We start from the raw sequence: 13511 nt of genomic DNA, 5'->3' as shown, positions 1-13511 counted from the left end.
TTCCCATTAGGAGTAAGATCAATAATATTGCTTTTCTCTCCTACAATTCAATTAATAATTGAAGTCTTGCATTCAATGGTCTCCGAACGCCAGTATTCGTTGAAAAATTCGAAATTATAATGATTGTTTATTGTCACTCTCAAAGTGACGTTCATAAATGAGTGCGTTCAATGCCATTATCCGTGTTGCTAGTTGCGATTTTTGACAACTCGATATGATATCGTACATGATATCCCGTATATCATGCCAAAATGGTGGTACGCGTTGACATCAAATTGTATGGGATATCAAGTGATATCGCACATGATATCATCGGATATCAAGTATATCCGTATATCACTTGATATCAGCGCTAATGTGAACATACTATAAGCGTTAATTGAAAGATACGGTTATATTCATTAAAAATTCAATGCAATCCGATTTAGTTTTGCATCTATGAAAGTTTTCAATCAAAATTTCGATTCAACCCATGTCTATTCCATGTTACTATTGATTTACATGGCGTGTAAATTTCATTATTTCTTTCTGTGAAGTTATCATGTATTATAATAGGACAGAAAAGTCACCACATGTGATTGAATGCCAAAGTTAAATGTTAACAGTGTAAAATTCATTCACATTCCAATCGTTAGTGTCGGCCCTCTGTCAAGACGCCATTTTGTTGAGATCTAAATCGGAACTTCATAATCAGCCGATTGCAACTGCACCGTAAATAAACAATCTGTAATGCAATCGTTTTATGGTTGACCTTGTTTTTTGCACTAGAATTAGAGATTTTTGAATCGATTCTCTCACAATTGATTGTCGGTTTACCTAGAAAACGAAAGATAGTTTTCTAAGACATCAAGTGGAAGTAATTTTCACAATTTGAGTGTCGTTATGAGTGTTTGGGGCCCGGAACGCGCCCCTAGTGTTTGGGGCCCGGAACGCGAGTGACACAACGTAATTGCAATAGGTGTACTTTCAAATGGCTGGTGCAAACAGGGTTTTCTAACAATGCTATCCCATCGTGTTTCCTGCATCCTGTAGCTGCATTGCATTCTGCATTGAATCATTTTTTTTATCCAATCGGCAAATGACCATATAACTTTTCAATTAAGAAGTAATGAGTAGTAGATAATAACTTATGTTCAATGCGATAATTTTGTTTATAATTTGAGTACTTATCTGCAAGTGTGCAATGATACGATTTCAATTCAATGAGAAATTTATGTTCCCTTCATTTTAATCATAAGTTTGTCATTAGGTCAAAGCAAAATGTCTTCTATTACATGATAATAAAACATAATACAAGTTAAAGTGAAATGAAACAAAGCTTCTGTCAACAAATATGTATTTTACGTTCAACAAAATCAACTGATCAATTGAAGATAAACATTCGAAAAGGTCTCAAGTGCAAATGGCAGTTTCTCTTTTGATTATTACGGTTCAATCGGCAATCCTGCCATTTAACACTTCACATTAAATAATGATTAAAACCATCAACTTCCGATTTGCACTGTTGATTTTTTTTAATATGCCGTAATAATTAGAAGAGAGAGTAAACAAAGAGAAGCTGTTATTCGCCTTTGGGACCTTTTCTAATGTTAATCGAGAACTGTGCGGATTGATTCAACGGCAATAATTATTTAAATAAATTACTATTATAGAGGTAATATCTAAAATGCTACTGCTTTCGCGATGAGAACCGCATGATTCCTCTCAATCGTGGCGCTATATACTTCGATGGTTTTTTGGTGGTTGTCACGGTCGTCGGCGCTGCTGTCACTGCTGTGGTTGTATGCAAATCAGACAAAACCTCCGAGAACTTAGGGACCGGCTCGGTGGCGGATGTGGATTCAGGTTTTTGCTTGATACTACTGGAGCTTATGTCGAACGATATCGGAACGTACTCATCGGTTTTCAGAGACTCAAAATCAAACTTGGAAAAACTGTACGGTTCGTCTAGTTGTCCAGCCAAAGACTTGATCATCGTAATGTTCCGGCTAGCTACGGCATTGGCCAGTTCGGAAAACAGTAGATCCGGTGTGGTATCGTTGGTACTGTACAAGGTAAAATCTATTGTTCTGGGTGGTGAAGGATCTTTGTATGCATATGGTGTATTTTTAAGTTCATCGTTGATCGCCACCGGTGCCTTGGATACTTGTTTAAGTTTGTACGAGTTCGATTCGGGCATAAAAACGTATTCGGTTTGCTCGAAATCATCCTGGTACTGGGAGCTAGGATCAACGAACTTGTAGTTTTCATACTTTTTTTCTTTTGTTTTGATCGTTTCCACCTTTGTGTTCAGTTTACCAGCAGTTTTCGATTTGCTTCGTTCCTTTTGATCGTTCGTTAGCACACTGGTATATTCTTTGGCAACACTTACGACACCGTTGTTTCGTTTTTTCATCATTTGTGCGTCCGGTGGAAATATGACTGGACCGGTATCATCTACAGGAGCAGTCTTCATCAATTTGCTCTGTGTTTTCGCGGCACTTTTTACTATCTCTAGCAAATCGATCGGATGTTTGAATTCTTCCGGAGAAAACTCTTTTGTTTCAGGTATCGCGAACGATGGTGGTTTGATGGTGATCTTTTTCATTTTGTTCGATTCATCTGCCGGCCAGTACTGTATCTGTTCTTGAGGTTTGTTCCCCGTAAGGTCGAATGATTCGAAAAAATCTTCCGTACGATCCTTGAACATTGTGCTCGTGGGTTTCGGCATAGCAACATTTTTGATGACAGTCACCGTTTTTACGCGACCTCCGTCCGATGAGCCCATATCCGTGGACGCATAGCTGTATGTCAAATCACCGAGCACAATGCCACGTTTGAATAATGAGTAGCTTTGTGGGTGTTCGATTGCTAAACAATAAACGGAGTGCAGTGTTATAGTTACAATCAGTATCTGTTGAATGAAAGAAAAAAGCAAAACAAATTATACTTATGTAAGACGGTAAGTGGTGATGGTGTACTCATATGAATATATAGGTGTATTATTGTGGATTTGGGATTTATACAGTTTGAAAAATAATCTATAAAAAGCTACAAGGTACAGCCCAATTCGGTAGTAACATTTGATTAGGGCATATCGCACGGTAGGCCCTTGCGAATGTTACAAAATATAATGCTCATTGCTCGGCTCTACAACCTTCATTTACACAATAATCGATATACTCTCGTAGATAGAAGTCCAATCTACGAAATTGTGCGCAATATGCTTGAATTTCATGTTTAAAACTTGAGTAATGAGCATTATTTTCCGTAACTTTTAAAAGGACATATCGCACGATATGCCCTCATCACATGTTAGTACCGAATTAAACTGGTTCTACTGTTGATGTGGAACGTAGATCTATGAGCAAAATTTGCTGTAAAATGTGTATACTTAAAATTACCAGTTTGTAATTCTTTAAAATTTTGCAAACTTTGAGGGGCGGGTAGGGTCTAACACTTTTGAAAAATCATTTTTTTTCTTTGTATTTTCTTATAGTATTGCCACATTTCTAGAATATTCATGATTTTTAAGAAGCGTTCTCAAATCAAAAATACCTCTTCATCGACTTATTTCTTAATAATTTTCCACGAAAAAATTGTAAAATATTGTTCGAATGATGCTTGTTATCAGGCAAAGTATTCGAATTTATTTTGTTGAGCGACAATTCTGAAAAAAAATCGCAAAAATGCTGATTTTATTTATTGTTTAGACCCTATCCGGCGACACGACCTGCCACTCGTCTATCGAAACTGTATCGCAAAATTAATTACCCCTCAGTAACGGGTAATGTCAAAATGAAATCGTTTGAAAAACTATTGAAACTGGCAACACAAGATGATGATTTATTGATTTTGAATAACAGTTATTATCACCTTGGTTACTGCATATTGAAGACTTGAGAAATGTAAACAAAAACTAACTGCCTCGAAGGGGTTAGTTGCAAGTTCTCCAGTTTCATCACCTGTTAGAGCCGTAGATCGATCAGTTGAATCAGATAGAGGCTTTCTTGAGCGCTGGCTGGGGCTCGAACATGCGAGAAATGTCTTTTGAACACAGCGCTATTAGATTGCCGTATGTGGCCAAGATTTTTTGTTTTAGATACTTTTAATGTATTGTCGGTATCAGGTTACGTTTTAACGACTTAGATTTATCAAGACTATCTGCTTTGTTAATAAGTTTTTAAAAGGTGGTGAAGTTTGAAGTCATCGGTCCAATAATCAAAATTCAGTACACATAAATGATAAAGCGGAGTAAAATCGGTATATCAATACTATTCTACGAAATGCAAATAAAATTCGTTTACAGCGAATCAAAAGTACTTTAAGGTTTGGCTTTATTTTTTAATTCTTTCCAGAGAAACACGTCATTGGTACAAATATAGAATTTATATTTGTTCTTTTCTAATGACTAATGACTAATGACTTAAGGATTCGCCACTTCTTTATTTGTTCCAAATTGTTCATACTATTTCCTTTTGTAAGTTGAAATATTTTTTCTCTACCGCCAATAGCATTTTTCATCGATTTATTGCCCTTAAATTGTGTATTTCTTCAGAATAATTAATGAGTTTTTATTAAATGGTTCTTCAAATGGTTTGTTTATTTATTGTGGCACTCCTAGGTAACTAGTTCGATGCAACTTAAACAGTGTTGCTCAAGAACATTATTTTTATCATTATCAAGGGGTCGCAATATTTCTGGTAACTAACGGTATATCGCTCACGATCACTTATTATTCTGATTGTCCTTCGGAGTGCCTGATCGTGTCGTCGCCCTACCCCTCTCTTAATGAAATCGTTCAAGGAAATACATTTCATTGCGATAAGTTATAATTGATCAGCTTTTTGTGATCAAGCCTAATTTATATTTGAAAGACGTCGAAAAGTGTGTAATTATTATACAGTTGGTACAGCTTACAGACTTAGAAAATTTCGCAGAATTCGGTATTTTTTCTCCAAATTTTAAACAGCTGAACGTTTGGTAATAAAAATTGTGTAGAACTGTCGAACTACTACCGAAGTCATCTAACGTTCATGATTCGGTAATTGTTTTATTTCTGTTTTTTTGTTAATATTCTGATTTTCAGATTTCACAAAACAACTTGGAGATATTTACTTTTTACAAAAAAATCGGCTTGAGATCAACCTATGAACTCTAATACCGTTTTCGTTTATTGATCATAGCAGCCCGAGAGCCGGCCCAGAGTCGCCCAAACAACATTTGAGATGTTTGTTTTAGCAACCTGGGGTCGCTCGAGATCGGACTCCAATCGCGTAATTTCGCTCTGAAAATTTTCTCGGGTCGCACACGACATCCATGCGAGTTTGTTTATTTTTTCGTTTTTTTATGAGTTGTTGTTTAGGGCGCGTACCATATGTTCGTTTTACTCGGACTCAGAGTCGCCCGCGTGTAGGTTCAAAAACGAAAATGGTATAAGAATCAGTGAAAACCTTCGAAGACCACAAAACAATCCGACATTTGTAGAAAATGTTATTAAAGGAAAACCGACACGAGGTCCGAACAATGGCTCAATCCGTAATATATCTAGCACAACTGCTGCTATGCTTTTACTTTTTTTTTATTATGCTATAACCTGAAATTTTCTATGAAAATAACACATGCACTGATTTTCAGAGTTCATAGGTTGATATCCATCCGATTTTTTTTTGTAAAAAGTGAATTTCTTCATACTAAATCCCATACAAACTTTAAACCTCTGGCGCGAAAATATAGTTTCTCTGATCGAGCTAAAATGTTGCATTGGGCTTATGGGATCCAAAAGGAACACGAAAAGTTTGGTGGAGCGAGAAAATAAACCTTTTCATCTTTTTCACATACAACCTTGTCCCACCCTAGTGTACATGTACCTAAATATATACGACGGGCTCTTCAAAATTTGTTTTTTGGTTGGTTAATAGAGAGACACTTATTAAAAATTTCAATAACTGTTTGACAATTAGTTTTCCGTATTGAAAATGAGTTTTAGGTGTTTACAAAAGTTCGGTAATTGGAAGATACGGTCGGTATGATTTTTCCCGTATTCGGCGACTATTCAGATTTACCGTATGATTTTTTTTCCCTTTATGGGCTACTCTGGCCGGGGGGATTCAGATTCACCGTATGAATTGTATTATTATTTAAGGAGTTATGTAATAAAATCTTGCGTACAACTGATCATCCGGTAAAAATCTGCATAATTTTTGTAAAATAAAAAGCATGTACATTGGTTATATCTAACGATTACCGTAAGTTTTCTTCAATAATTTTACGGAATCAAATCTTAGTGTGTAGCGACCGTTCATAAACTACGTATACTAAAATCTGGTACTTTTAACACCCCATTTGATCTAAAACAGTTTTAACCCAGTATCGGCCTACATCTTGAGAACGCTCCGAAATAGTGTCGATTTATTAGTTATTTATAACGATTACCGTAAGTTTTCGTCAAAAAAATTCTGAACAACGGAATCAAATCTTAGTGTGTAGGGTTCGTGAACTTGAGCGACCACCCCTGGTTGCTACTCCGTTACTGATTGGGATTAGATGAAATTGTACAGAGAATTCCTCGATAATCAGACCTGGGACTGGCAAATTATCTTTCAATGTACATTTTCTGGTAACCCCGGAGCTCTTTGATCAGTATAGGCGCCACAGACTTTCCGAGTAAACGTTTCAATAATATCCGATACTGAAGTTACGGGAAGTCTTGATTCACAGTTCCTATTCTGGGAAACCGATGGAAAATTTGAAAAACTATCGCGTTACGAATAAAAACTTCCCTATTTGTTTTAAATGGAATTACCTGCTACAAAATAAACGAGTGAATAGGATTTAGACAAAACAGTTGATTCATTGTAGTGACATATTCTATAAATTATATCAAATCATTTTAAATCACCAAACAAAGATCAACAAATTTCACGCGCGTCTGGATTGTTTATTATTTCCACTTTATTATTTTAATTATTTATTTCAATGGTTAATTGGTTATATTGGTTGATTTTGGCAGCCGGTTACCGAGAAAAAAATATTAATTTGTCGAGCAAACAAGTATTTTTCTACTATTTATTCAATATACCGATATATGTTATCTCTGTTATTAACATTGTATTATTAAAGGATCTGCGCAACAGTTGATTTTTATCATTCAATTTAAAATCTTGAAAGACAAGCAATAATATTGGTTAGGAGACAAACGATAACATGGAAGAATATAAACTACGAAATAAAACTTTTCTCCGAAGCTAGCCGGAAATAGATAAGTTGAATGAAGAGATAATTTTGTTAAATAGAGTGATCAGCTGTGAAACGCTGAGAATATCTGATAACTGAAAGGGAAAAACACTCCTGCAATTGTCGCCTTTTACGACATGGAATCAGGAACCCAGTGGATCTATTTTTTCCGCCGGATTCCACACGGCATTCAAATCTTGGTGTGTAGGGACTATTCATAAACCACGTAGAACAAAATCTGGTACTTGTTAATCCCCCTTTTCCCCTCGTAGACTTCAAATACACTCCTTCCCTCAATTGAAAATATACGTAGACTTTTCTTTTTCACAACACATTTTTACTAAGTCTTCAGTCTTCAACATGATATTTGTAGTTCATATTCTATAAGGTAAGATAAAATTTGATCTAGTACAGTTTTAACCAAGTACTGCGTGTGATGAAGTGATGAAAATCAATAATTTTACGGGTGTAAATTGTTTCCAGGTTCGATTTCAACCTCTGGGTGGCGTTTTTTTTTACAAATGTTTACTTTCGCAATACGAATTATTTTGAATTTTGAATCCCTGATAATTCACCCACCCTGATAACGGTTTCACTTCAGAAATAAAATATTAAGAAAATTTTTAGACTTCCTAGTAAATCGGTATTTTCATGAATAATTTAACCTACATTTGAACGGCTGAAAGCAAAAATCGGATAAGTGCAACTTAGTTTGTAAAACCCGTTTAAGTATTTTTGAATGTAAAAATCGGATAAAAACATTGAGAGCAAAAACCGCACATGGATTTTGCAATGCAAGAATCGTTGAAAACATCTTTTCTGCAAGAATCGGACAAAATAACTTTGAATGCAAAAACCGGACAAAAACTTAACCGGTTCTTCCAAAACAAATGTATTTATCCGGTTTTTGTATTCAAAATTTTCACCGAGTGTCGCTGTGGACGAAGCATGGTTCCAACAACGGCAGTTTCGGCACGATTCTTGCATTGCAAAATCCATGTCCGGTTTTTGCTCTCAATGTTTTCATCCGATTTTTGCATTCAAAAATACTTAAACGGGGTTTCCAAACTAAGTTGCACCTATCCGATTTTTGCTTTCAGCCGTTCATTTTATACAATGATACCTGGCCCTTACTATGCAGAATTTCATACGAGACTAACACAGTCATCCAAATGTTGCGTATATTTATAATTTCGAATACTTTTTCACTTGTTTCGCTTTCGATTGAAATATCCAATTAGAGTGATGCTTTACAATTGACTTATCACTTACTTCGTTAAAATTATCGTCTCTGTTAGGGTTAACAATGCTTCAATCATATGAAATTGAAAATACATGGTAATCTAATTGACAGAGCTGTGAGAGGTCGTTGTACCCTGACCATTTTTCTATACGTTTAATTTTTTGAAATTCTAATTTTAAGGTTTACATACTTAAACTGGTTTACCGATGTCATCTGTTCCATCCTCGTTAGCTGCTTTTTGCAGTGAAATTAACATTTCATCAGAGCGGTACCTCAAGGTACTGCTGTCAACAAATGTTTATTTTTGCTGACATTGATATTGACTGAGAATGTTCGGTAGTTTTTTTTTTTTTCGGCTGTTCTAAGCTCGTCAAAAGTTGAAAAAAATACCGAATGAGTTTAGTGTGTAAGCTTCAGATTTGTTACGAGTAAGACTGAAAATAGAACCTCAAAGCCATGTACTGCTGTTCTATTTTCAACCTCACACTTATACTTCTCCCAGATAACTTAATTGAAAGATCTTTTCTACAAATCGAATGAGGCTTTATTGAGAGCTGTTTTTCCTTTCTTTTCATTTAATTATCTTCATCTGATTTGAACTGTTGAATACTAAACTCGAATAGGTGCAACATGGTTTTGGAAAACCTACTTAAATAGGTGTTTGAATGCAAGAACCGGATAACATTGATAACCCGGAATTGTAATTTACAGTCCAAAAATCATTAGAAAAATATCAGTGCTAGAACAGGACAAAAAAAATTGAGTTTGAAAACAGGTCAAAAATTTCCGAAACAAATGTGTGATCTGTTTTTTTTATCTGGTTTCTTGTTTATTACGAGTGGTCGGGAAGCTGCTATGTGTCATAGCAACTTAACTTGAACTATTATGTCCTGACGAGTCAAAGATGAAATGTAAAGAGAACTAAACGAAATTTTGCCACAGATTTCCCAAGCAACAAAAACAATTGCTCGAAAAACATCCACTTTTTTGCTGCTTAAAAGTACACGTGGAACTTCTGGCAACTTGAAAGTACACAATAAAGTACACGCGTGGACTTTCTCACTGCTTAGAAGTTGACAAATCATATTAATGAAAATGAACAGTACATAACAGTACATAAGTTGAGCGAACGGTAGCTTTAAGAGTTCAATCAATGTTCATTGTTGATGACAGTATTTTGCTATTTTTTCAGGAAAAGCGGCTGTCTTAGGCTATAAGGAGTGTATCGAAAAAAAGTTTTCAAAATGTCGCGTATTGAAAAGGAAGTTATAATTAAGGTTCTGGACACATGGCTAAATGAGCAGGGTATTATTTTGCGAAAATTGGCGAAGCGGTTTGGAATTCATTATGCCAGTGGTAAAACCATCATTAATAAGTTTGGGGAACACTATTCTTTGGATGAGCTACCAGGAAGAGGCAGAAAACCCGGTTCTTCCAACCCGAAACTGGACCAAAAAGTGGTATCTGTAATCACGAAGAACAAATCAATGTCAATACGTGATATGGCCAAAAATGCAGAAACGAGTGTCGGAATGATCTAGCGTATCAAGAGGCGAAATCACCTGAAGTCATACAAGAAGCAGAAAATCTCGAAACAAAGAAGCGAAACAGAAGAAGCGAGCAGCAACAAGAGCCCGGAAATTGCATTAGCGTCTTTTGCAGGGTCCGGATGCATGCGTTTTGATGGACGATGAGACTTATGTAAAAGAGGACTCAAAAACCCTTCCAGGTCCACAACACTTTACTGCCGTTGTTAGGGAGGATGTGAGCGATGCGGACAGGTCGATTCAAGTGGATAAATTCGGTCGAAGAGTACTGGCAAGCAATATGTTCCTGTGGTTTGAAGAACCATTTTTTACACTACCGGAACTATAAATGCAGAAATCTATCGGTCTGAGTGTCTCCAGAAGAGATTTCTGCCTTTATATTAAAAGCATAGTACACCTCCACTGTTTTGGCCGGATTTAGCGTCGGCTCACTATGCCAAAACCACTCTCAATTGGCTTGCGGAAAAGGGTATAAATTTCGTTGAGAAAAATATCAATCCACCAAAATGCCCTCAGGTTTAACCCATCGAACGTTACTGAACAATCGTGAAGAGGTTCTTCAAGAAGACTGCTAAGACAGCTGGGAACATGCAGGAGTTCAAAAAAATTCGGACTCAAGCGTCCAAAAAATGCGATGCAACACTTGTCCAGAACTTGATGAAGAGCGTTCGATCAAAAGTTCGAAAACTCGTGAAGGAAAAACTTACATTTCGTCCGATTTTCATTATGCTCAAGTTAAACCTCGTACAATAAAGGATCAATTTTTAGTTTGAATAAAATATCGTTTTATATCATAATTTAAAGAAAAATTTGTGGATAGCTTATTTTCGATACACTCCTTAATACAAACGAATGTCGTTTACTGTCCGGAGTTTCAAAGAAAATAAAGTACACTGATAATAAAAATAAATGTGAACAATATTGAGTGCATAATAAATATGAACAATATTATTGAGTGCATACGGAAAACAGAAGTATTTATTACGTAGTCAATATATTTTTAAGCATGTTTGAAAATTGACCATGCAATGTAGCGTCAGACACCAATACTTTGATTGTGCACAGAAACTAAAAACTAACTATTTTTTGACATCATCTTGCTTAATTTTGAGTTGTATTAAATTTTTTCTTTCGTTCGTTCTCTCCATTCTTGTCAAAACATAAAAAACGAAGTTTCGTTAAATAATCTAAAATTAGATAAGCCACATTCAACCTAAAATTGGTTTGATAGAACTCAATCGCTGAGTAATAATAACACTTACTAGTGAGTAGATATTACTCACCTCTCAGCGTACTTGGCTTATGGAAACTACTCAGAGCCACTTTACCGGAAATTAAGTTATTGAACGAAACCCCGACATTTGGTGGAAAGTACTCAAAAGTAGGTAGTTTTGTGTGAACTATATACAGGGCCCGGCACTCGAAGTGTAACCAATTAAAAAGGCCATAAATTCAGATTGGAAAATTACTTTTACTTAATTCAAAGTACAAAATGTGTAAAAATAATACAAAATTCAGAATCAATTCACTTTTGCTCGATATGACCACCTTTTGCCTTGACTTGATGACTTGAGAGAGCGAAGGAGTTGCTTCGTTTGGCCGAATGTGACTTGCAGGTATTTTGGCCCACTCGCGGACAATAACTTTTTCCAGCGCCTCGAGACTGGTGTATCTTTTAGTTCGGACTTTGCTATCCAAAATGGCCCAAAGAGAATAATCCATTGGATTCGCATCTGGTGAATTCGAGAGCCATTGTGTGGACGTGATGAAGTTCGGAACGTTGTTTTTCAGCCATTCTTGGTTCACTCGAGCTTTGTGAGACGGTGCCGAGTCCTGCTGAAACGTCCATGGTCTGCCACCGAGATGTTTGTCTGCCCACGGCTTCAAAGCAACTTCCAGAATACTTTCCCGATAATATGTCGCATTTACCTTGACGCCAGGCTCGATGAAAACGATTGGAGAGCGCCCATCTGCGTTTACAGCGGCCCAAACCATTATCTGTTGCGGGTGCTGCCTCCTGGTGGCCAATCGATGACTCAAATTCTCGTATGAACGGTCGGTCAAGTAAACCCTATCGTTTTGAGAGTTTACGAATTGCTCAATTGGAAAAATTTTCTCGTCAGAAAATACAATGTTTGGAAATTGACCGCTTTCGGCCAAACGAAGCAACTCCTTCGCTCTCTCAAGTCATCAAGTCAAGGCAAAAGGTGGTCATATCGAGCAAAAGTGAATTGATTCTGAATTTTGTATTATTTTTACACATTTTGTACTTTGAATTAAGTAAAAGTAATTTTCCAAACTGAATTTATGGCCTTTTTAATTGGTTACACTTCGAGTGCCGGACCCTGTACTTTATTTTCCTTGAAAAAGGCCTACACCACAGGCAGAAACGTCGGACAGTGAACTACTTTCGTTTGTGTTGTAACACTGAGACCGCTTTTCCTGAAAAATTACCACAATTATCACCTCAGTCGCAAATAATCATAACCTTACATTATTTTGGATATTGAACTATTTTGCAACTGAAAAAAATTCTATCCAACTTTTTTCTTCACCAAGTCTTCTCAATGTTGTGCTTGCCTTTGCACCGATTTTGTATATCACCACGCGCAACATATCACGGATACAGTAACAGATCATTCACTCAAAAATTGTATGTTGAAGAAAACAGTATAGTGTAAACAAAATTTACAATTTATTGTGATGTTCGATTACGAAAACTCAATTCAGAACCACCGGATGGTTAGACAACAGCAAACCTTCATAAGGATATCCATGGCATAAATGATGAATTATCGATATTACGATGTCACTTCATTAATTTGCAAACATATTTTGCCTTATTCTCTGATGAAGGACAAAATCTGGTTGTAGACTACAACTTGTGTAGCATGCGTGTGATTCGGAAAACAACACAACAATTATCCCCTAAAACAGATCTGCTTCTTTTTCTGTTGATAAACTTTTATATTATCTTGTTTGAATAACTCTAAAGTGCCTTAAAATAAACTAGATTTTTCAAACTTATCACAGACACTTTGTTCGAATGTTGTCGTTGGACTGATCACCGAAAAAAAAACATTACTTTTCACTTACTTTCTGTACATTCACCATTTTGCTGCCGTTTGTCTATAGTGCCTACAGTCGTCGTTATCCGTGAATCTAACGCATATTCATTGGGCGACGGATAAAGTTCGTGTACTGAAAAGCGGTTAGCTCTTGTACCTGACTTTATAGTTTTTCCCAAACGTCTGTCACTTATCAGTCAGGAAAAACTTTCCCCTACCAGTCGCCGATTATGAAGATATCTGGAGGAACAACTTCACAACCCAGCAGTTGCATGAGTACTGTGTGCTGCGGATCAGTAGCATTTTTCATTCATGTTTTACCTCTGGGTTGGATTATGCTCTCTAATTCGAATTCATGAATGATGATCAATAAGCATATCTCACCGGCTACGTATTGTCTGCTAGCACGAATTTCAATATATTTTTTTCTCATTCTAG

General features: G+C 36.2%; 2 protein-coding genes across 2 annotated transcripts in view; one reads left to right on the top strand and one right to left on the bottom strand.

Moving 5' to 3' along the window:
- Positions 1 to 13511, top strand: part of LOC131439217 (putative uncharacterized protein DDB_G0282133) — a 93063-nt gene that overhangs the window by 9813 nt on the left and 69739 nt on the right. The window lies entirely within an intron of this gene.
- LOC131439218 (uncharacterized) lies at positions 1244 to 13505 on the bottom strand. The gene is made up of 2 exons (XM_058609976.1): positions 13102 to 13505; positions 1244 to 2893 (listed from the first exon to the last, which is right to left on the bottom strand). Exons 1-2 carry the CDS (start codon positions 13117 to 13119, stop codon positions 1670 to 1672), a joined length of 1242 nt encoding a protein of 413 aa, XP_058465959.1. The 5' UTR covers positions 13120 to 13505; the 3' UTR covers positions 1244 to 1669.

Source organism: Malaya genurostris, chromosome 3 (assembly GCF_030247185.1).
Source record: "Malaya genurostris strain Urasoe2022 chromosome 3, Malgen_1.1, whole genome shotgun sequence".
Taxonomy (NCBI): Eukaryota; Metazoa; Arthropoda; class Insecta; order Diptera; family Culicidae; genus Malaya; species Malaya genurostris.
This window is presented reverse-complemented; position numbering and strand designations above follow the sequence as displayed.